Source organism: Lynx rufus, unplaced genomic scaffold, assembly GCF_022079265.1.
Source record: "Lynx rufus isolate CCGP_SWC_20201006 ecotype Redwood Valley unplaced genomic scaffold, mLynRuf1.p SCAF_29, whole genome shotgun sequence".
Lineage (NCBI taxonomy): Eukaryota > Metazoa > Chordata > Mammalia > Carnivora > Felidae > Lynx > Lynx rufus.
Genome location: NW_025814844.1, coordinates 328,886 through 353,310, shown reverse-complemented (window position 1 = coordinate 353,310; position 24,425 = coordinate 328,886). Strand labels below are relative to the sequence as shown.

Below are 24,425 nucleotides of genomic sequence, written 5' to 3'. Positions count from 1 at the left end.
AGAGGGAGACACAGAATCGGAAACAGGCTCCAGGCTCTGAGCCATCAGCCCAGAGCCCGACGCGGGGCTCGAACTCACGGACCGCGAGATCGTGACCTGGCTGAAGTCGGACGCTTAACCGACTGCGCCACCCAGGCGCCCCTCTTCACACATTTTGAAACAAACATTTCTCTAGGGCTTCTGATTATGTTCATTTGATTGACATCCGGTCTGCATAAATTGGGTCTCCAATAAAATTAAATTTCTGCTCCAGTAATTATAAGTTGAAAGAATGTTCACCTCAAAAAGCTTAATCAGTATAAATGTGATTCATTTCACAGAATTTTTTAGATTCTTTATAAAGTCTTTTTTTTTTTTTTTTTTTTTTTAAGTAGGCTCCATACCTAACATGGGGCTTGAACTCAGTATCCTGAGATCAAGGGCCACATGTCTGCTGACTCAGCCAGGCACTCCAGAATTTTTTTTTGTTTTAAGATTTTATTTTTAAGTAATCTCTATCCCCAACATGGGGCTGGAACTCACAACCCCGAGATCAAGAGTCACATGCTCTTTCAACTAAGCCAGCCAGGTGTACCTTAAAAAGTCTTTAGAGGCGCCTGGGTGGCTTAGTTGGTTAAGCATCTGACTCGATTTCAGCTCAGGTCATGATCTCACAGATTGTGAGATCAAGCCCCACTTTGGGCTCAGTGCTGACAATACAGTGCCTGCTTAGGATTCTGTCTCTCTCTCTGTCTCTCTCTCTCTTTCTCTCTCTCTCTCAAAATAAAAAAAGTCTTTATATTTAACATTTCCATATCTAATTCAGTCTGGCCATTAATTTTTGTTTTATTTTATTTTATTTTATTTTATTTTATTTTATTTTATTTTATTTTATTTTGTTTTATTTTGTTTTATTTTGTTTTATTTTTTAATGTTTATTTTAAGAGACCGAGTGCGAGCAGGGGAGGGGCAGGGAGAGAGAGAGAGACACAGACAGACAGACAGACACAGGATCTGAAGCAGGCTCCAGGCTCTAGGCTATCAGTGCAGAGCCCAATACAGGGCTTGAACTCGTGAACAGTGAGATCATGACCTGAGCCAAACTTGGTGCTTAACTGACTGTGCCACCCGGGCACCCCACCATTAATTTTTATTTTAAAATTAGAAATTATTTTTCTCAAAATTTTCAGTTAGAGGTATAATAAATCATACATAAGATTTTGGCAGGTATTTAAATTTCACACGTGTGAAGTTAAGAGTCAAGTTTCTATTGACATAGATTACTACTGTTCATTTCTCAGACCATTGTATCTACTTTTTGTTATAGAACAATATAGTCATTATAGAAAAATCTGTACCTTACCTGCTATAGCATGAAACCCCAAAACTTTGTTTTTCCCTTCTTCAGTGTTTTCATAGTGGCAATGACAGTGTTCATTTGGTTGTGTACCCTATTTCCATTTAACCCAGAGAAACGTTTGATGTAACATTAATGTACAGGTTTCATAGCCATGTCTCTCTGTTTATCTTTCAAATCTGGAATACAGGAGCGCCTGGGTGGCTCAGTCAGTTGAGTGTCCTACTCTTGATTTCAGCTCAGGTCATGATCCCAGGGTCACGGGATCGAGCCCCATGTCAGGGTCAGTACTGAACGTGGAGCCTACTTAAGATTCTCTCTCCCTCTGCCCCCTTCTCAGCTCTGGCACTCTCTCTAAAATAAATTAAAAAAAAAATTTTTTAATCTGGAATACAGAGCGATTTTTTAAGCTAAATTTTTTTTAAGTTTATTTGTTTTGAGAGAGAGAGAAGGAGAGTGCAAGCAGGGGAGAAGCAGAGAGAGAGGCAGAGAAAATCCCAAGCAGTCTCCACACTGTCAGCGCAGAGCCCAGTGCAGGGCTTGAACTTAACCTTGAGATCATTATCTGAGCCAAAGTCAAGAGTTGTCCAACTCTTACTTAAGAGTAAGTTGGATGGCTTAGCTGGTTAAGCATCTGACTTAGGCTCAGATCATGATCTGGCAATTCATGAGTCCAAACCCCACGTCAGGCTCTGCACTGACCGTGGGGAACCTACTTAGGATTCTCTCTCTCTCTGTCTCTGTCTCTCTCTGTTTCTCTCTCTCTCTCTGTCTCTCTCCCTCCCTCCCCCTTTTCCTCCATCCCTCCTCCTCCCCCACTTGCACTGTCTCTCAAAATAATAAACTTTAAAAAAAAAATGCATACCTGCGGCACCTAGGTGACTCAGTCAGTTTAGTGTCTGACTTCAGCTCAGGTCATGATCTCGAGGTTTGTGAGTTCGATCCCCACATCTGACTCTGCTGTCAGCTCAGAGCCTGCTTTGGATAATTTGTCTCCCTCTCTCTCTGCCCCTCCCCCGCTCATTCTCTCCTTCTCTCTCCCTCTCTCAAAAATAAAATGTTTTAAAAAATGTATACCTGATGTACAGTACAATACACACATCTTAACTGTGTTTACACTTCCACTAAACAGGTCACTGTTTACCTGTATGTATATCTACGTAACCACCACCCAGATTAGGACATAGGTATGGTAGAGAAGAAATTAGGAAACTATTTCCAGCTCACAGTAGCACTGGGGAGAAACAAATGCAGGTGAAGGAATGGGGGTGGGGGTTGTAGCAGAAAGACCAGGCAGGCGAGTTGTTGGGACTTATGGAGAAGGTGATTGGTGGGGGCCCCAGAGGCTGTTTCCTGTGGATACACTAGCCAAGGTCATGAGGGTTTGTTTGTGGTTCAGTTATAATCCCCACCCATCCCCAATTTTCCAGGTTGACCCTAATTTCAAATCTCTGTCACTTTTTTTCCACCAACTGGCATAGTTTCTGGCGTTTTTTATTTGTGTATTTTTTTTTTTTAATGGTGTTTTTTTTGGGTTTGGTTTGGTTTGGTTTGCAGTACGCAAATCAGAACGATGTTTTGTGCCCTCCTTTTTGAGTTTCTGTGTTACGTAGGAAGTTTAAATGTCTGTTTGCTTTGGACTAAGACCTCTGTACCTCACATGAGCTCAGCAGCAGAGCCAGCCCTGGGAGAAGTGGGAAGCTGACAGGTTTGTGATTGGTGCTTTCCTGTGTCCCACATGCCACTTCCCAAAGGCTTCTTAGGACTTGTGCCCCACCCCCGCATCCACCCACCTGGCCCTAGTCACGCCATAAAAGCCTTTAAAGTCCTGGGGCTCCTAAGGCAACTTAACTTTTGCGGGGAGCATCTTGAAAACTGGAGGCCTTCCTGACAGAGATGTCCCAGTAGTGAAGCAGCCAGAGTTACTTAAGGGAGGTGAGCCTCTGAGTGCCTGATGTCACCTGCCACATCTGGCCTTCTGTCCAGAGATCAGCTCTAGTCAACTGTTGCGTTCTTGCCATTCTTTAGTAAATGCAGGAAAGGAAATCTCTTAAATGAAGCGACTGACTCTAGTTCACCTGCTCCCCAAGTGTGCATTGAAGGTATCCATGCAGCTTTGTTGGAGAGGCTGATCCAGTGGCCTTACACGGGTTCCTTCCTTCATGGGTGCCAAGCACTCATGCTTTGCAGGCCAGTGCCTGTCCTAGAAGACAAAGCTGCAGGAGAGAGGTCAGTCTGTTGGAAGGTGCAGAGGAGGCAGGTGATCAGTGATGCAGCGGAGGCCCACAGGAGGGGGGCTTGGCCCTGGGAACTGAGGCACCAACCTTTTACGTGGACTCAGGATTGCACGGGAGCTTGCCAGTTAAAGGAGGGGAAAGTGGCAGACACATGACAGTCTAAGCACAAGAGAAGCTGGGATGAGGGATGATATTGGCTGTTTCTAGAGCAGGAGCCCAGCAGGCTCTTGACATTGAAGCCTGGGCTGCAAAGGTATCCGTGAGCTCCTACACCCCTAACTTTGCAAAAATCACTATAATGTGTAATTGTTTCTATAAAATAAGTTAAATCTGTGATTCTGTCAAAAAACCCCTATTCCATATTGCAGGGATATTCTCATATGAAAGCTTTCAAAAGAACTTTCTTCTCTTCAGACTTCTGTCAAGTCACTTGTTTTCCTGTGTATATCCTTATCACCCAAACCCTTTGGTTTCTAAGTTGTATTTGTTTTTCGTTAAGCCATTTTTGTTCTTGCTGATAAAGCTTCATAAGCTACTGCTTCCCATTTCCATTTAAAGCTCCTGGGGAGGTCCGTTCAGATCATAGATTTAACCACTCCCTAAATGTAAAACTCTAGCTTATTTAAGACTTGGTTTCTAACCAAGAGCCACCACTCTTTTTAGACTTCTTTCTTCTCTTCCTTACCATTTCTGTCACTATCCCTAGAATTGGCTTTTGTGCGAGGAGCCATTTTTCACAAAGAAGCCAAGTTTTGATCATTTAAGTGTTACTACCATGTATATATGAGTACATAGGAAAGAAGTCAGCTTTGCGGTATATAGGCTGGCAGTAGCCAGGTGGGCTCAGCTGCAAACACCTCCCACTTGCACTGGCCTGGCTATACATGGGGCTCACAATTGTGCTTATAGAAACCAGCTGTGTGTTCTAGACCTCCAGTCACTGCTTCTGAGTAATGAAATCCTCAGATTTCAGGAGGCTCTGCTCTGTTCTGTACATTGCTGAAGCACTGGGCACCTACAGAGCCTTTAGCCCGATGAGGTCCAGGCTTGCTCTGGTGGGGAGCCATTAAAGACTTTCACCAGAGAGGTTCATGCAGGCTATGTCAGAAAGATGCCCGGCATCTTTGGATAAGGATTGGAAAGGTGGGAGGCTCATCCATATAAGGATAAAGAGACAAGCCAGAAGGAGGGGCCAGATTTGGGGGATCTCTAGGGGATCCAGAAGATGTTTGCATGGCTTGCTGGGAGTGGAGCTGTACAGAGAAAGGGCCTACGTGGAGAATGGTTGGTTCCCAGCACGGCTGATGAAGTGGCCAGGCTGCCGGTCAGCAGGGTAGAGAAGAGCAGACTATGCAGGAGGCTCAGGTTTAGGGGAGGGAGAGTCCCTGTCATGCCTGCAGGGTTTCAGCAGGGTGTCAGGCACAGTGTGAGGATCTCCAACATACCGAGAGAAGTCCCTATCTGTAGCAGGAGTCGGTAGACTGAGCTTTGCGGGCCAGGAAGCAAAATCAAAGATATTTTGTAGGGATTTATATAACAAATTTTTTTTAGTGACAGAATTCAAAAAATGAAAATAATAATTGAGTACGATTCTTTGTAACAGATCTAATGGGGAGAATGAAATTATTGATGGAGGTTCAAAGTTAGTGTTCTCTGTCATATAATCCATTGCCAGTGGTCATCTATAAAGGCTGCTCTCTGCCAGTGGCTGTGCAAAAACAGGTGGTGGGCCAGATTTGGCCCATGGGTCACGGTTTGCTGACCCCTAGTCTGAAGATATCCATTTGGTCTTTTCGTGTGCTTCTCTTCCCCCTGGTCCTGGGATTCTCATTTTCCTGAGTGAGGGCCACCTAACCAGATGCTGTTCTTCTAAAGCAGGTGTCTCAAAAGCTCACTGTGCTGCTGGCAGGACTGCCAGGAGCTGCTGATGAATATCCCTGCTTTGGTCAGAGGCGGCATTTGCTTTTTGCCCACAGGCATTGCTTGAAAAGACTAACTACACTGTCATAGGTATTTTCTCTAAGTTTTCTCTTTTCTTGACTTTTATCCAAAGATTGAAAGAAGCCATAAGTACCAGTAAGGAACAGGAGGCACAGTACCAGGCCAGCCACCCAAACCTCAGGAAGCTGAATGATTCAGGTCAGTGGGGACCAGTGCTTGGCCACACTTGGATTCTGTGGGGAGACCTCTGGATTTAGTGTTGGTCCTGGTGGATTGGGGGCAGCAGAAACCCCAGCTGCTGTCATGGGTAAAGGTTGTTAGGGACCCAGTGCCACTCCCAGGGGGCTGGAAGTGTGTGTTAAGGCATGGCTTATCCCTCACTCTGTGGAGGGTGAAATAAGGAAGTAGGGGCCTGTGTCCCTTGAAAATGAGCCTGCCCACCATTAGTTCCTACCCTGTGTAGCTCCAAGCTCTTCCAGCAGAGAAAATAAAACTGTAGGAAAGCCCCTGTGGTAAGGGGAATAGCCCCCCAAAGATGCCCATGTCCCAGTCTCCACACCCAATGAATATATCTGGTTATATGACAAAAAAGGAATTACAGTTGCTAATCAGCTGATCTTGAGACAGGAAATTATTCCTGAGTTAACTGGCTGGGCCCAGGGTAATCACAAAGGCCCTTTATAAGTGGAAAGGGAGGCAGAGGAGAGATTGTCAAAAACTGGAAGATGCTTGGCTGCTAGCTCAGAAAATGCAGGGAGGGACCAGCTGCTAATGAATGCAGGCAACCTCTAGAAGCTGGAAAAGGCTAAGAATCACATTTTCCCCAAGAGCTTCCAGGAGGAGCACAAATCTGTTGACACCTCAGTTATAGCCCAGTGTGACCCATTACTGGACTTCTGACTCCCAGAACTGAAGGATAAGTCTGTGGTAGTTGTTGCTCAACACAAGGAGACTCGTGTAGCTCCTAAGCCCAAGTGGGCGGAGAAGCAGCAGCATGAACAGGCGTGCAAGGTCGATTGTATTTGATGTCCTAGTGCCTTGTTATCACATGATAGTCCCAGAAACACAATACCCCTTATCTGGAAAGGAATTTAGGCCTCCTGGGAGTCCCTGTGGACCCTTAGAAGTCCAGGCACATTGGAGCATGCTAGAAACCAGATGCTTCCTGTGCTACCTTCAAGGAAAGCAGGGCTCATGGTGGACACTCCGGAACCCACTACTCTTGGTTGACACAGCTAAGAAGAAGCCTGATGAAAGCAGAGCTTGGGGGTCAGGAAGGATGGACATCAACACAGTTCAGTGTGGAAAGGCAAAAGCCATGGGAGACATGAGAGAAAAAAAAAAAACTAAAATGTGTAAGGCCCACGGAAAGTCCAAGCTTAATATACCCTGAAGAAGTAGAAAAGGAACCCTGCACCCAAAAGATACAATTTTAAGGCATTAAAGGGAGTTTTAATTTGTATTGTGTGTAGTAACCTAAGAGTCAAAAAGAAAAAAAGGATACCATGCATATCAGTAGATTGTGCTAGAGGAAATACACTAAGTCTAGAAAGAGAAGTTTCCCCAGAAGATATAAACTGGGATAATAGGGCTTTTCTGTGTGCATTCAGAAACTGCAGTTCAAGGAAGATTTGGGGCAAATGTGCATTATTGACATTTCTTTTTGCTTGTTTTATTTGAAGTGAAAAGACAGCATAGAAATACATTTCAGGAAGAGAAGTCATCCACAATCCCATTTCTACAACATAGCTATTTTGATTTTTTTAATTAAAGTTTTTTTTTTTAAGTTTTTATTTATTTATTTATTTTGATAGAGAAAGAGTGTGTGCACAAGCAGGGAAGGGCTAGAAAGAGGGGGTTATGGAGGATCTGAAGTGGGCTCTGTGCATACAGCAGAGAGCCCGATGTGGGGCTCAAACTCACGAACCATGAGATCATGACCTGAGTTGTGAAGGCCGACACTTAACCAACTGAACCACCCAGGCACCCTGCTATTTTGAGTTTTAAACCTCGTCTTGTAGACCTTGTTCACAACCCCAAGTAGTTTTGCATTGTTGTAGTTCTACTGATGTCTCATTACTTGTATGAGTCTCTGTTCCTTTCCCCGGCTCGTGTCCAGGGTCTGTCTAACCGGGTAACTGTAGGTTGAAGGTCTTTGATCTCCAAAAGGGCTGCCCCCCGCCAGGCTCCTCTCCCTGCCCCACAAGCCTGCCCAGTGCTCCTCCCTCATGCTCCTTATCCATCCCCACACTCACCTCTTTGGGTGACCTCATCCCTTCCGCCCGTTTTCCAGATTAAGATTAATTTTGTGGGGCTCCTGGGTGGCGCAGTCAGTTAAGCATCCGATTCTTGATCTCGTCTCAAGTCATCATCTCACAGTTCATGAGTTCAAGCCCCACATCATGTTTTATGTGGATGGCGCGGAATCCACTTGGGATTCTGTCTCTCCTCTCTGCCCCTCCCCCACTTGTTCTCGAATGCTCTCTCTCTCAAATAATCTTAAAAAAAAAAAAAGATTAATTTTGTGAAGCAGTATTTCAAGACATGTTAGTTAACCATTCTCCTGGTGTTTCTTTCCAAACTCAGACTCCATCCCTGGAGGGGCTGGTCCTGCTGCGAGTACTGAGGCTTACCCAAAGAACCCACACCTTCGAGCCTATCACCAGAAGATAGACAGTAATCTAGGTAAGACTGGAAGGCTAGCTACACCAGCCTCCTCAGGTCACTTATTCAGAACACTTGTCTTCCAGACAGCTTGTGCTGGGCCCAGCCAGTACACTAGTAACCACCAGTTTCTCAGGACCAAAATGTGGTATCTGCCACTTTTTCCCTACATGTCAAATCCAATATGAGATGTGAGTCATAGCTATCTCACCTCTCTCTCTCTCTCTCTCTCCCTCTCCCTCTCTCTCTCCCTCTCCCTCTCCCTCTCCCTCTCCCTCCCCCTCACACTCTCTTCTCTCTCTCTCTCTCTCTCTCCTTCGCCTTCTCTCTCTCTCTCTCTCTCTCCCTCCCTCCCTCTCCCTCTCTCCCTCCCTCTCCCTCTCTCCCTCGCCCCCCCCCCCTCTCTCTCTCTCTTTTTCTGGAGTCAGTCTACTTCTGTCCATCCTTACCTCTCATCTGGGCTATGACAGCCACAGGGACTAGGAGTCCCTGGGAGGCCACACAGTGCAGCATTGAGAATACCCCATCACCATCATCTCCCCTGTATACCAGGCACAGGAACAGAACCTGTCTCTGAGGATTGGGGAGAGGGTTAGATGAGCAACACCATAAATCCCATAGGGAACTGCCTGGTCTGTAAGAGTTGGCCACTCATGTGGCCACTGCAGCAGACACTGGCTACACAGCCAGGCTCCTTGAATTCTGTGTCCTTTGCCCAGCCTCTTGCCCCATCTGCCTCTCCACCCCTCCTGCCCTTGTCACTTGTGGCTCCAACTGCCTTCCTGCCTCTGCCTGGAGTGTCCTTCTTCCCCGCTGTTTGCAGGCCGGCTCCTTCTCATGCTGTGGGCCTGGCTTTAACGTGCTGTGCCCTGTCTTAGTTCTGTATCTGCTGGCTCGTCTGGTGTCTTCCCAACCACACTGTAAATTCCAGGGAACACAGGACTATTTCTATATTGTCATCACTTTACCCTGGCCTAGTAGGCAAGCACTCGATGATTCATTTTTGAATGAAGGGAGAGAAGCCAGTTACTTAAAGTTCAAGTAGAGGAGTGTGTGTGGGCAGTAGGAGCAGGCGTGTGAGCGGTTTCCATGAGTTCATTCTACGTGGTGTCTCAGGTGTGCTGCCCCTCCAACCTTCACCCCCTGAACAGGAACCTCCCCCATGGCTACCTGGGTCTCCATCAGTCTCCCACCACTGTTGGGAGATGGCAAAGTGGGTGAGATCCAAAGTAAAATCTCCCCCTACCTTAAAGGTATCTAGTAGGAGACAAAACTGAGACCCCTGGTGATGCACATTGGGCATCTGTGCCTAGGCTTCCTCTTCCTCTCCCCCCACCCGCCCCACCCCAGGAGGGACACTGAGGGCCCCTTCCCTTATTTACTCAGAGCAGTGCCCATTCCAGAGCCCTGAGCAAATAGCATTACAGCATGTTAGACAAATCCATATACTTTCTTGTCAACATTTAGCCTTTGTTTCTGAGTATTTAGATTCATTGTAGAAAATTATGAAGTTAGAGAAAAAAAAAAATTATGAAGTTAGGTAAATGCCATGAGGAAATAAACACTTAGAAGCCTATTGTCCAGCGGTAGCCACTGATTTGGTATCATCTACTTTGGATGTACACGTGTACACGTGTGTGTATTCAATGTCACAGTACTGGGGGTCATTTAGTATTACATCCTGCCTTTTTCGTTTACGTGTTGAACACTAAAATTTTTTTCTTGAAATTTTTTTGACAAGCACCACTTCACCAGTCCCATCCCCTCCTTTTGGACGCTTAGGTTATTTCCATCCTTCTCTACTGTATATGATCCTTTTGGGAGCAAATCATTATAATCCTATGAGTAAATCTTTTGCTGCATTTTGTAGCTGGATTGCTAGAATGGAATTACACAGGGAAAAGAAGTCTCCTCCTGAGCATTAAAAGAAATCTCCATGGAAATAAGATGTCAATTGTAGAAAATAGACATAAGCAGGAACAATAAAAGAACTAATTCGCCCACCCACAGCTCACAGTTTCCCTCGGTGTGAATGTCAGCACTAAACCTGCCCGCCGGTAGCAGGGGAGAGGGCCCATCTCCACACTACACACTCAGGCAGGCTTCCATCCCAAACTCCACCTGCCCTTTGCCTTCAGAGCCTAGGAAAGCCCCAGGCAGCCAGCTCTTTATTGGGTCCTCTGGACTCTGCCCTCCAGAGCCAAAGGCCTCAGCCAGAAGGTGCATCTGCTGGTATGTGACCACTCCAGAGCCACACAAAGGGACTTGAAGCCCTCAGTCTTCCCTACTGAAGGTTTCCCCACCCAAACGGTGTCACTGGTGCCAACTGAAGAGAGGAGGAGGAGGGAGACCTATGGAAGGGTACAGAGTTTAGGGAGTGAGGCAGGAAGAAGGGGTAAGTACAGCCCATCCCTGGAGGCTAAGGGGGTGCAATTGGCATGATCTTTGTAATCTGGGCAGGCATGTGTGGCATGCCGAGAAGGGCTAGGGTGGCACTCAGGAGCCATTGGGCCCACTGACACAGGCTGTGCCTGGCTGCCCTTCACAGGTTTGCTCCTTCCTTCCTACCACACCCCCTGGCCCCTGCCTTTATCTCAGGGACTAGTGCAAGTTCCCTTCTGACGGCAGCTCCCTTGTTGGGTGGCTTTACTTTATCACATACTTTTTTTTTTTAATCTCGGTATACTTATTGCTTGTTCTTTGCTGTCCCAACAACCAGCAAACTCCCTGACACTTGGGGTGACCTCATAGGTTTCACTCTCCATGGAATACAAGATCAAAGGTTTCAATAAATTCAAGAAGCATAGAGCTAAGGACAATTTTAAAAACAAATTTGATTCTGCTTAGATTTGTGGTGCTAGGGCCAAGTATTTGTGTAATCTGACTTTTCTTTGCTTAATGTTTTATCTTTAATTCAGCCACAAGAAGGCTTATGAAGCACCTCTTCTTCTCTCTTCCCTCTAGTTCTTTCTTGGCCTGCTGCTGCTAGTAAAAGGACAGAGGGCAGCTCTGGGCATGCCCCCCATTTCCACTCTGTGCATTGCACACATACGTACATACACACACGTGCACACACATATACACACACAGCCATGAATCCCGGGAAGAGGCCATACTACCTAAGTCCACCCTGGCAGAATATTGAAGTCAAGACTCACCTCTGCAGTTGGCTCAGCCCCATCAGGGGACCCCACAGTGCCTCCAGCATCTCCCTTCAGTTCGCATTGATCCTAGTTCACCTTTATGTCACCTCTGCCCAATACTCCCTTCATATACTGTTAAGTCCAACCACAGCTTTACAGATGTTATCTGTCTTAAAAACAGATGTGGTAGTGATTTTTTACAATTATTTGAAACAAAGGGAAAATATTCATCACAGGACAGCGTATGGAAGGAAATAGAATGAGTTCAGAAGGAACCTGACACCAGAGTGGCTAGTTGTGGCAGAGCCACTCCCTGGGGACCTGCCTCTCAAAGGAGATTCCCCTCAGCTATGATCTGAGTCCTGGGAAGGCCAGAGCACAGATTAGGAAAGGGGTCAGAATTTGAACTCAGACCCAGTGGGACTGACCTGGGTTTCTCCCCATACTGCACTTGCCCTGGTTAGAAGTGGGACGTTGACCCCTTGTGTTTGGACTTGAATTTCAGCAGTAGTGATGTAACCTATTGCTAGTGCTGAACCTTTGCCAAAAGTCGTGTGCTTCATAGTCCCCTTGGGTCTTGCCCCAGTTGGCATATCTGAAGGGACCTTCAGCTCTTTGTTCCTTTTGACATGGGGACCCTGGACTGCAGGGATCTCTGCAGAGATCCCTCTGCTTGTGCAGAGTCCACTGTCTTCTTTCTGGCTGCAGAGTAAGCGAAGGAAATGGTGCCAGCCAGATTCAGGTTATATCATACCCGCAAGACATATACAGCATCGATGTGTTTGTGGATCTGAGCAGTGGTAGCTGAGAATGAACTAATGTGGGAAAATGTGAATTTTTGTAACAGAGGTGACAGGACCTCACAGCATTCAGGTGCAGTGGAAACATTTGCACTTCATGGGTTTTTTGGGAGAGTACCCCAGGTGGCAAGGCAGGGATAACACCCCTATTTCTCCTGCCACCTGCAGAGTGGAAGGGTGGGTGGGATGCAGCCTTCTCTGAGGGGATCCTAGGGCAGGAGCAACCCGGGTGCAGGGGCTCCCTTTGGACAGGGGCTTCCCAGGTCCATCTCTCAGATGTGTTTCCAAATAGGAATCCTCATACCTGCTAATCCAGAACCGTGCTTTGATCGAGCTTTAGAGAGCTGGAGATGGAAGCAAGGAAAGCTGGCAATGTTGAGTTTACCCACCAACATGGGGCTTTTGCTCCTGAAGAACAAGGCAGTGGGTCTGGCTATTAGTTACCTACATACTTCTCACAGATACTCATCATGGGGTCTGGGAAGGGAATGTGTTTTCCAGACCCCTCTGTACTTCTCTTTTCCTTGGGTACTAACTGATCTTGCAATATGCTGCAATCTACTAGAACATTCAGAGGCAGCTGAAAATTATGATCTAGATGCATTTTTTTAAAGCACAAAAAGATAAACAGCATTGTACAAACAGTGGTTATCTTAGGCTGACACCTGGGGGAGGAGTGGCTTCAACATTAAGCGCAAATTGCTTTATATGGAGTAAGCAGGTTTTCTTTTTATTTGCATGTGTTTTGGAAAATGTAACCAAAACCCTAGAGTTTTATCTATCTTATGAGAAGGAGGACTCTGTAAGTGTAAGTATTGCTGAGCACCTGCCATGGACCACACAGCAGCCGCAATGCTGTGACTTTGCTCAGCCCCATGTCCTTTCCCTCTCCCACAGATGAGCTGTCCATGGGACTAGGCCGGCTGAAGGACATAGCCCTGGGGATGCAGACGGAAATTGAGGAGCAAGATGACATTCTTGACCGCCTCACAACCAAAGTGGACAAATTAGATGTCAATATAAAAAGCACAGAAAGAAAAGTTAGGCAACTTTAAAGACAGAGAAGGAGTTCCACTCCATTGTGATGAAAAGAGCCGAAAGATCTTTTAAACTCCCCAAAATTTCATTTATGTTGTTTTAGTATGTAATGTACCATGTGTTTGCAAATGTTATAATTATAGAGTGGGTCCTAGGAGATGTTGTTAGAAGTGTCTGTCCCACTTTTTTTAGAGCCATCATCTCTTGATTCTCTGAACTGAATGCTCAGAGCTGTAGTCTGAGCACAGTAGCATGGCCCTGAGTACCTTGGGCGTTTGGTTACCATGCCAGAATGAGAACGAAAAAGTTGCATTTCTCAATTTAACAAGCATATGGAAAGATGTGGGCAGAATTTCAGTCTTGGAACCACCAACCTCTGTTCCTGTTTGCTGTATTTCTCATTTCTTGGCCTTACGGTGAGTCAGAGCACTGAGAGACTGTGTAAGCCAGTTGTTTGTGGGGGATGGTCCTTCCCACACCTTGGCTTACCATTTACGATCCTCCCACTCCCCCACACACACACTGAGCACATTGCGATTCTCTCAACACACCCTCCCACCACCCCCTGGAAAGGATCAGTGTTAGATTCACATTGTGATCCTCTCAACACCCTAAAAGAATTAGTGTTCAGAAATGGAAAGTATCAGCATTTGCTGTTTGGTTGACAAGTGTCACCTTTCCCTCCTGGCCTCCATCCTTGGCATGCATTTTAATAGGAGGTGTTCAGATCCTCCTGCTCTCTGTGATGCCTGGAAATATGCAGGGAATCGGCTCAGCCCTGCTTCCCCGTGCACTCTCACTTCTAAGTCGCTGTCTGAGGTTAGGGACAGATGCAGCACTGCCTCAAGTCTATCCAGCTAGCCGATTGGGGGCCCTCTACAGTTTGTGGGAATGGAGCATCTTACAGACCATGCCTACACTGTGTGCTCCTCCCCTCTGGGAGCACCTTGACCCAGCCTTGGGGATGGCAGTGTTTATTCAGTGCCTGGGGTCCCCTGACCTGCCTAAGATTCCTATCCATTCTTCTTCTTGCAAGATGACTTGACTCATCACTTGGTTCTTTGCCACCCAGTTTGAGGACTGATACTCCACATACGATGCTGACTTGCGTAGAATGACTTAGCTTTAAAAAAAAAAAAAAGCCCAGACATTATCATTTTAAGTGGCCCAGCTTGTTCTACACAAAGACATTAATCTGATTACAGAAATAAATTTTAATTAATGCTTTTAAGTGATTCTTTTTTTGGTAAAGTGACATTAATTAAAATTGACTTCTGTAATTAGATTACTGTCTCGGTGTTGGTGTCTCCAACAGAATAATTGAAGCTATAAGACCCTTGTCTTTTTAAAAAGCAAATTAATTAAACTTTTAAAAGATGGTGAAAGGGGCTGATTTTAATAAGATCAGTTAGGTCAGAAACTTTATAATAGTGTGCTTCACCTTGACACATGGCACTGTCTGTGTGACCTTCACCAGTTTGGTTCTGGAGCCTATAAACAAAGTCCCTTAAAGCAAAGGAAATCTCTGAAGTGCTACAGCAAAGTATTTATGTAGCAGTTCATTTGTAGAAGTTCCATCCCTGCATGATATTCCTAAAAACACAGCTTCCATTGGCAGATAGAACTTTGTCATGTTCCAGCCACCTCATGGAGTCTGAGCAACATCATTATGAATATCCCAGCACATGAGAACACAGAGGTGGTCAAATTAGATGTTTATCAGATGAGCTGATCACTCAATTGATCAGTGGTAAAAGGAAAAATTTTAAACATATACCTAGCCCAGATAAAATGAGTTCAGAGAACTTTCAGCAAAAAGGCTGCTGACAAGCATGAGGCCAGAATGCAGAGCAGCCTGTGTGTATATTTCCACTCCTAATTGTTTCCGATTTTTTTCTAACACCTTCCATGTATGTCATCATAGATGTTTCTGTTCATCAGGCAGAGACTCATGGAGATTAGTCATTATACCTCAGGCCTAAACTTAATTTTTCAAATAAATACATGTAAAGGCCACAAACATTCTCTTCCACAGTCTTCCATTTGTATAATGAGATTAGTGATTTCAGTGACCTGAGGCGAAGTGGCACTGAATATTTTGCCCCTTCCCTGTCTTTTGTTAGATAATTGAAGCCAGTTGCCCCCCCCCACTCTTTCTTTACCCACCCCCAAGCATATGAAAGGAAAGCACCGTCACTTTTCTAGAAATTGTCTTCTGACACATTAGACGTATATTTAATCCACTCTTGTTTAGACCCTTTTATTCTAGGGCCCTGGCCAAGGGACTCTCCAAGCTAGATGCTGGCCACCAGCTTCTTTCTGCTGGGTCTTCACTCCTGCTCACATGCCCATAAAGGACCAGTTGCCGATTCTACTTTATTAAGCAAAGTTGTTTGCATTTTCAGAGAACAAAGGGAAACATGGAGCCTCCAGAATCTTTGCACATGATGATTATGATCAAAAAGAACATTCTACCCTCTAGACTAGATGACATACCTATCTCATGGAGGTGCTCCAAGGTGCCCAGGCTGGAGTTGGCTGTGGGTGAGCTTTGTTACCACAGACAAGAGCAGTGAACTCACCCTTCTTACCAGATAGGGTCTATAGGACAGGTTCTTATTTCCACAGTCAAGCTGGAAACAAACTGTGCCTTCAAAAAAGTGGCTTTTCTAACTTTAGGTTGGTTATATGTTAAGTGTGCTACTAACTTAAAAATAAGTACATTCTCTTCAGAGGAAACAGTTTCTAACATCTAGTGATCTGTAATACCACCAGTGGAGCTGCCTTGTCTTTTCTGCATTCTGTAGGAAAGGAGACCTGAATTTAACTCAGGTGGCAAGAAGAAAATTCATAAGTGCATTTTTATTTCTCTTTCTCTAACTTCTGTTTGTGAATGTGTCATTTTAAGGGTACACTACACCAATTTAGTAAAAAAAAACAAAAAACAAAAAAAAAACGCTTACATTTTTGCCTCTATAGGCCTTTTCTCAGAATTTGTAAAGTTACCACTGTTGTTAGCATCTTCAGCTCTGATGATGAAATGTCTTGTATAGAGAATGATAAGCCAGTCATTAAAAGTGCTTGGGGGGCGGAGGGGAGGCTCTTTGTTCAGAGTCTATCAGAACAGCCCCTAAGCTCCATGCCTTCAACTCAACAAATGACCATATTCTGGAAAATAAAATGTGGAGTTTTTAAAATCAGATTCTGTCTCTTACATAGTCATTTTCAAAGAGTGGGTGGAGGGACTCCTTCATGTTGAGTCTTCATATATTTGGTCCTTGCTGCCCTATGAACAAGCTTCCTTCTTGAAACCTTCTCATTTCATCTTTCAGAGTATTCTTCTGATCTGTCTCCTACCTCCCTGACCACATTGCAGTACTGTCTAGATATGGGCTCGGCAAAGCGCTAAAAGGCCAGAGAGTAAATGTTTTATGCTCACAGGCCAAACAATCTGTCATAACTACTCAGCTCTTACATCATGGCACAATAGCAGCCAAAGACAATACATAAATAAAAGAGAATGACCGTGTTCCAATAAAGCTTTATTTATGGACACAGATTTTTTTAAGGAAATTTAAATTTCATATATTTTCACATGTCACAATATCCAATTATTTTCCTTTTTTTTTTTTTTTCAATCAACTTAAAAACATAAAAACCACTTAGTTCATGGGAGGTACAAAACATGGTGGACGGCCCTTGGCCCACAGGCATAATAGTTGGCCATACCATTTAGACTGCCACTAGGTACTCCTAGGAATGGAAGAATGAAGGATGGCTGGGCACTCTATTCTACAAGTGGATCCTGTCAGGACTCCTGGCCCCTCTAAACATCGTAGTTCACCAAAGAAAGAGCAGGCCAGCCTAACTTTGACTCCACTGTCCTGCTTCCACCTTCACATCTCACCACAGGTGCAGGAATCACTTTAAGATTTGAAAGTTCTGAGTAGGCACCTGGAGGCTGGACTGGACCATCTTGAAAATCTTAACCTGTCAGTGGACTGGCTACCTGTGTCCCAAAGACCACTCTGGTTTTATTGGATATCATCTTTGGGCATCATTATAGATAAGGAATGATGAGAATCTGAACATGGGCAGCAGACTGTTGTGGGAATACAAGGGAGAGATGTTACACAGAAAGAAGCAAAAGCAAAAAAAATCAAGGTGGCTCACATTTGGACTGCAAGTAAAGGAAAAGCTAGAGTTTGGGTTGTGGGTGGGAGAGGACATGAGGAAGGTAGGCAGGTCCCAAATGAAAGGCCTTATGGGCCTTATCAAGGAGTCAGAGTACACTGACCTTCCTTGACAGGGAGGCACTGACAGATTCTAAGCAAGAGAGTGACATGACCAGATTTGCATTTTGAAAGGACCATATAGATAAATCACAGCATTGTTTATAAGAGCAAAAAAGCCTGGAAACAACCTAAGGAAATGATAGAATAAATTGTGGTTCACCCCCAGCTGCAGTAGACAGTTGCAGTTATGAAAAGTTTTCAGAGCATATAGAATAATGCAAAATTTACATTATGGGGGAAAAATGGACATAAAATTCATTAGGTACTATGGTCCCAATTTTGTGGAAAAGCAAACCAATATGTATACTGCAGGGAGGGGGGGAATCACCCTATGTCAGTGAGAAGAACAAGATGGGAACAGGCTAAAGAGAAGCACTTTGTAATGTTCCAGGCAGGAACTGGAGAGAGGACCCACACTAGAGCGTGGCAGGGAGGGAAGTGGGTGAGTGGGCCCCAGAGAGCCTTAGGCAGAGCAGACTTTAGTGATGGATTTGCCAGTGAGGGAGGTGTTGAAGAGAACACTCAAGTTTCTGGTCACAGGAACTAGTAGCAGACAGTTTCATTTCACTAAAGGAATACAAAAACACAAGCAAGTCTGGGGTTATGGTCAGAGGAACATGTTGAATTTAAGAGCTTTGGGACATCCAGACAGATTGTAGGTGCTGAGCCAATGGTTATGCACAAAACAGGCCAGGATCCCTATTCTCAGGGAACTTACATTCTCATGGGAGAGAAGATGATCCACAAATAGGAAAACAATTAGTATGCTAGAATTCACCATGCAGGTCTGGGGCCTGGGGGAGAAGTGGGAAAGATTCGGGGAATTTTCAGATTATAGGTGGTGATTAAAGCTGAGTAGGTGAAGGAGTGCCCCAGAAGAGTGAGAGGGAGCTGCACATGAATCCTGGAAATACAGACACTGGAGGCCAGAACCCTCGAGAAGAACCCAGCTCAAGGGGCACCTGGATGGCTCAGTTGGTTAAACCACCGACCTTTGATTTCAACTCAGGTCATGATCTCAGGATCGTGAGGTCCCTACTGACAGTGTGGAGCGTGCTTGGAATTCTCTCTCTCTGCCTCTATCTCTGCCCCTCCCCAGCTCACATGCGCGCGCGCTCTCTCTCTCTCTCTCTCTTTCAATAAATTAAATAAGCATTTTTTCCAAAAGGTGGAAAGAGAAAAGTGATCAGAAAGCAAAGGCAGATGGAGCACCTGGGTGGCTCAGATGGTTAAGCGTCCAACTCTTGGTTTCAGCTCAGGTCATGATCTCACAGTTCATGAGTTCGAGCCTCACATCGGGGTCTGTGCTGATGGTGCACAGTCTGCTTGGGATTTTCTCCCTGTCCCTCTCTGCCCCTCCCACATCTCTCTCTCGCTCTCTCAAATAAAAAATAAAACTTAAAAAAAAAAAAAAAAGAAAGCAGAGGCAGAGTTCCAAGGAGGAAGTGATCAGCGTGCTCAAATACTAGACAGGAAGAAATATTAAGTCAGAAGTGTTTCAATGGAGTGGCTTGGGTGGAACCCAGATTATAAGGGCTACAAAATGAATAGGCAGCAAAGGGGGAGATTACTCTCTTAAACATGGCCGTGAAGGAGAAAGGGTGGTAAACTAGGAAGGCGGTAGAAGACAGGATCATGGGAGAGTATGGACCTTATGTGAAGGCTAAGAAGAAAGAGGTGAGGAGACGGGAAAGGTCAACCACAGACCCGAGAAGAGACACCTCTTCCCAGAAAAAGAAGTAAAGAAACAATGTAGACATACGCACTGGTGTTGTGCCCAGGTAGCCATAACCAAGTACCACAAACTGGTGACTTAAGCAACAGAAATGTATTGTCTCAGTTCTGGAAGCTAGAAGTTCAAAATCAAGGTGTTGACAGCATTGGTTCCATCAGAGTGGTGAGGGAAAGCTCCACCCGAGGCCTCTCTCCTTCACATATAGGTGGCCATTTCATGTTCATATGACGTTCCCCCTGTATCTACACATCATCTTTCCTCTGTCCACCACTTTGTGTCCAAATTAACCCTTTTTTGAAGGACACCAGTCGTTATTAGATTAAGGCCCACCCTAATGATCTCTGTAAAGGCCCTATCTCCAAATAATGTCACATTCTGAGTCACTGTGGGTTGGAACTTCAGTATGTTAATTGACATGTAGACACAGTCCCACACAGCTGGGAAGGAGCTGACCTCTGACAACCTTAATTTTCTGTGTGAGGCTGAAATAGGTGGGAGCTAAGATAGAGGATGGAAGCAGTAGATTATCAAGGGAAGGACTGTAAAAGACCCAGCTAAGACAGGGGACTCAGAAGGACCCTGGCAATGAACACATTTCACAGATCTTAAAAAATTAAAACAGAAGAGTGGGGTTTCTAGCCCTGCAGCTCCCTATAGGTTTTAAGGCTGCTTGGCAGCAGATAAGAGAGACTCCTTACAATGTCACCAGAGTTCCAGAGCAGGCCTCTGTTCTGGGACAGAGTTAAATTAGAAATCAGAATTCTGGCCTATGGCCTAAGGCAATGGTCTGGTTCCTTGACCAGAGTCACAAGGCAGAAGTCTGGGTTGCTAGAATGGGCTCAGATCAGAGGAAGACTGGAAGCAAAGCTGACTTGACATTGATTTTTCCACTTAAAACTCTACCAGAAGAATGACCCGAAGTCTAGGCAGGACTCAACTTGAAAGTAGGCTATGAGCAGGGAGCGAAGCAAGTCATTACAAATGTACAGGAAACTGCTTACCCCACAGAGGCAGCATTTAAAGGGGTTACAGTGCCCACTAAGGCCAGAGATAAACCTTTGAGACCAACAGCGCCTGCAGGCCAGTTAGAAATTAACTTAAAATCAAGTTCTGCTGTGGGTTGATTCGACTTTTTTTTTATTTTTTTTAATGTGTTTTGTTTTCAAGTTTCTGTTTTCTGAGACAGGCTAATGCTGGTCATGTCATTCCACCACTTAAAACCCTTTGTTGGCTCCCATTGTGGCTATGACAGAAGTGTCATTTAGGGAAGCCAGTTGGCCAGCTGAGGTAGCACATGACAAACCTCTGTTGCACCAAATATGGTGGCCCCTGAGTCCCCAGACCCAGAGGTGGCTAGTTTCCTGCGGATGCTAACCAAAATCACAAAGAATTTTAAAATGAGAAGGAAGTCCAGGGTTGCTTGGCTGGCTCCATTGGAGGAGCATGTGACTCTTGATCTTGAGGTCATGAGTTCGAGCCCCACATTGGGTGTAGAGATTACTTAAATAAAAACTTTTAAAAAATGAGAAAGAAGTTCCTAAGTATTCATTTACAACAAGAAATACAAGAAATATAATCGTCAAACAATTTGAACTGGGATGTAAGCTCTGTAAAGATGGGAACTCTAGAGTGTTGTGCCTGGCACAGAATAGACAGTAGGTTTTTGTTGAGTGGATGGTTAAAAAACAAAACAAAACAAAACAAAACAAACGAAGGAGGGGACAGAGAACAAGAAAGTGAAATTCTTGGCCAACAAGTAGTGAAAAAGTACTCAACAGGGGTGTCCCGTTGGCTCAGTCGAAAAGAGCATGTGACTCTTGATCTCAGGGTTGTGAGTTTGAGCTACAGGTTCAAGAGCCACAGGTTGGGTGTAGAGATTACTTAAAAATAAAGAATAAAATCTTAATAATAACAAAACTTTAAAAAGAGTACTCAAGGGGTACCTGGATAGCTCAGTCAGTTAAGCGTCCCACTTCTGCTCAGGTCATGATCTCATGGTTTGTAAATTTGAGCCCCAAGTCAGGCCCTGTGCTGACAGCTCAGAGCCTGGAGCCTGCTTCGGATTCTGTGTCCCCTTCTCTCTCTACCCCTCCCTCGCTTATGATGTCTCTCTCTCTCTCTCAAAAATAAATAAACGTTTAAAAAAAAAAAAAAAGAGTACTCTGGGGCGCCTGGGTGGCTCAGTCGGTTTAGCATCTGACTTTGGCTCAGGTCATGACCTCGCACTCCGTGAGTTCAAACCTCACGCCAGGCTCTGTGCTGACAGCTCAGAGCCTGGAGCCTGCTTCAAATTCTGTGTCTCCATTTCTCTCTGCCTCTCTCTCTCTCTCTCTCTCTCTCTCTCTCTCAAAAATTAACTTTAAAAAATAAATAATAAAGAAGAGTACTCAATATCACTTAACAGGGAAATGCAAATCAAAACCACAATGAGGTAGATATCAATTCATGTCTGTTAGGGTGGCAATTCTAAAAAGACAAGAAAAAGCAAATGTTGGCAAGGATGTGGAGAAAAAGGAACCTTTCTGCACTGTTGGTGGGAATGTAAATTGGTATAGTCACCATGGAAAACAGTATGGAGGTTCCCTAAAAAATTAAAAATAGAATGGGGGGATGCCTGGGTGGCTCAGTCAGTTAGGCGTCCGACTCTTAATTTCAGCTCAGGTCATGATCTCATGATTCTTGAAATTGAGCACCATCGGGCTCTGCACTATAAGCATGAAATATGCTTGGGATTCTCTCTCTCACCCTTTCTCTCAGCCCCTCCCCTGCTCACATGCTGTCTCTCAAAAAAAAAAAAAAAATTAAAGACAATCTTTACCAAAAAAATGATAAAAATAGAACTACCATGTGATCTAGTGATTCCACTTCTGGGTATTTATCCAAAGGAAACAAAATCACTGTCTCAAAAAGGTATCTGCACCTGCATGTTCATAGCAGCATTATTTACAACAGTCAAGACATGGAAAGAACCTAAGTGTTCATCAATGGATGAATGGATAAAGAAAATGTGATACACACACACACACACACACACACACACACACACACAGTGGAATAGCATTCAACCAGAAAAAAGAAGGAAATTCTGCCATTTGTAACAACATGGATGGGCATTGAGGGCATTATGTGAAGTGAAACAAATCACAGAAAGAAAGATAAAGATCATATGACCTCACTTATGCATGGAATCTTAAAAAATAAACACAGACACAGAGAAGTTTGGTGGTTGCCAGAGGCAGGGGTGGGGAATGGGTGAAATGAGTGAAGGTGGTCAAAAAATACTCATAGAATAAATAAGTTCTGGTGATGTCATGGATAGAATGGTGACTCCAGGGGCAGCTGGGTGACTCAGTTGAGCGTCCGACTTCAGCTCAGGTCATGATCTTGTGGTTCATGAGTTCGAACCCCACATTGGGCTCACTGCTGTCAGCTTGTCAGCACAGAGCCCACTTCAGATCCTCTGTCCCCCCTCTCTCTGCCCCTCCCCCACTTGCACTCCCCCAAAAAGTAAATATTAGAATGGTGACTACAGTTAATAATACTATATTGTATATTTGAAAGTAAATCTTAAAAGTTCTCTCAAGAAAAACATAACTCCATGAGGTGATGGATGTTAACTGTGGTTAACCATTTCCCAATATATACATGTATGTAATCATGTTGTACACCTAAAGCTAATACAATGTTATATGTCAATTATATCTCAATAAAACTCAGGGAGAAATGTGAAATTCTCATTGTAACTGAAAACCCCATTCTCTCTCTGTAGGAATGCTATTGAGCCAGGTTAAAATCTGATGATAGCTTAGTTCTTATTCCTTCCTTAGGCTGAGCCTCACCACACACGGCCATGCACATCATGTGTGCTGAGTTTATTCATCATGTAAATGTCCATTATCTCAGGATCTTGTCTGCTTTTTCTGAATTCCAGTAAGGAGAGGTTTTAGTCCACATTTGCTTGAATGGCTACCTAGACATTTTTTCTTCTTCCCGATGACAAAGCCACAGTCACGTTTGGTCTAAGTCAGGCACGGCTCTCCTATTCTTGCTGGTGCTTGCTTTAGGAGTGGACACGGGACCTAGTGGGGTGGGGATGGGAAGGGGAATCTCTTGAAAGTCTTCTGGAGGAAGTGCTCTTTGCTCTTAAAAAGGAACACAAGGTTCACCTGGGTGGCTCCATTGGTGGAGCTTCAGACTCTTGATCTCAAGGTTGTGAGTTCAAGTTCACCCACGTTGGGTGTGGAGCTTACTAAAAAAAAAAAAAAAAAAAAAAAAAAAAAAGTCCTTCTTCCACTGGCAGTGTCATGACTGGATGTGAGGCCTGGGGTGCTTGCAGACATCTGGACACCAGCCAGAAAAAGAAGCCAAAATCTGAAGGTGGTTAGAACCAAGAAAATCACAGAGAAGCAGACCTAGGGTCTGGATATCCTGCATCTGGAGCTGCCCTACTACAGACTTTGTGTTGTGGAAAATGACAAATGCCCTTACTGCTTAAATTATTTTCAATCAGGGTTCCTAATTATTACAGCACAAAGCTTGCCTGGCTACAATGGTTATGCCATGAATCCTTGATGAGTAAATTTTTTAAGATCCCTGAGTCACTCTAGTATTGCAGGTATGGACTGATAGATTGGATTGCCTAACCCCAGGAGGTGTAGACTGCTTTTTTTTTTTTAATTCTTTTAAATGGTTACTTATTTTTGAGAGAGAGACAGACAAGACAGACAGAGGGTGATTGGGGAAGGGGCAGAGAGAGAGGGAGACACAGAATCTGAAGCAGGCTCCAGGCTCTGAGCCCTCAGCACAGAGCCTGACACAGGGCTCGAACTCACAGACTATGAGATCATGACCTGAGCCAAAGTCGGACACTCAACCGATTGAGCCACCCAGGTGCCCCTGTGGACGGCTTTTTGAACAGACTTTGCATGAGGAATGGAGTGGGATAATCCTAGGTGATCTGGGGGTTTAAACAAACACAAAGTCGTCTTTTTCAGAAGCAAAGATGGCCAGGGGAGCCACTATTATAATGGGTAGGAAATAAAAATGTGGAAACGGGCACCTATGTTGAAAAGAAGTGTTCATGATTTTATAGCAGCTTTTGAAATTTTAGTCTTGTTTTAGGGAAGGGGAATTTGGGATTGAAGTCTCCTGTCTTCTGTCTGCATCATTCACAGGAGATTTTATCCTTACAGAGATGAGAGTACAGTGAAGAGCAGTTACAAGGTACTTCCTCAAA

The 24,425-nt window shown here is 44.7% G+C and overlaps 1 protein-coding gene across 3 annotated transcripts in view; it reads left to right on the top strand.

The window, feature by feature from the left end:
- The window catches only part of SNAP29 (synaptosome associated protein 29), a 40,577-nt gene that overhangs the window by 9,912 nt on the left and 6,240 nt on the right, over positions 1–24,425 (top strand). For 2 of the 3 annotated variants that reach the window (XR_006964195.1, XM_047090259.1), the window contains exons 3-4: positions 5,627–5,712; positions 8,101–8,199. Coding sequence is in view for 2 of the 3 variants with exons in the window: in XM_047090259.1 (XP_046946215.1) it covers positions 5,627–5,712; positions 8,101–8,199 (185 nt within the window). In the remaining variant the exon portion in view is untranslated. Of the gene's footprint in view, positions 1–5,626; positions 5,713–8,100; positions 8,200–13,018; positions 16,360–24,425 lie in introns of those variants that run through there. The other variant, XM_047090258.1, reaches the window with a different exon arrangement.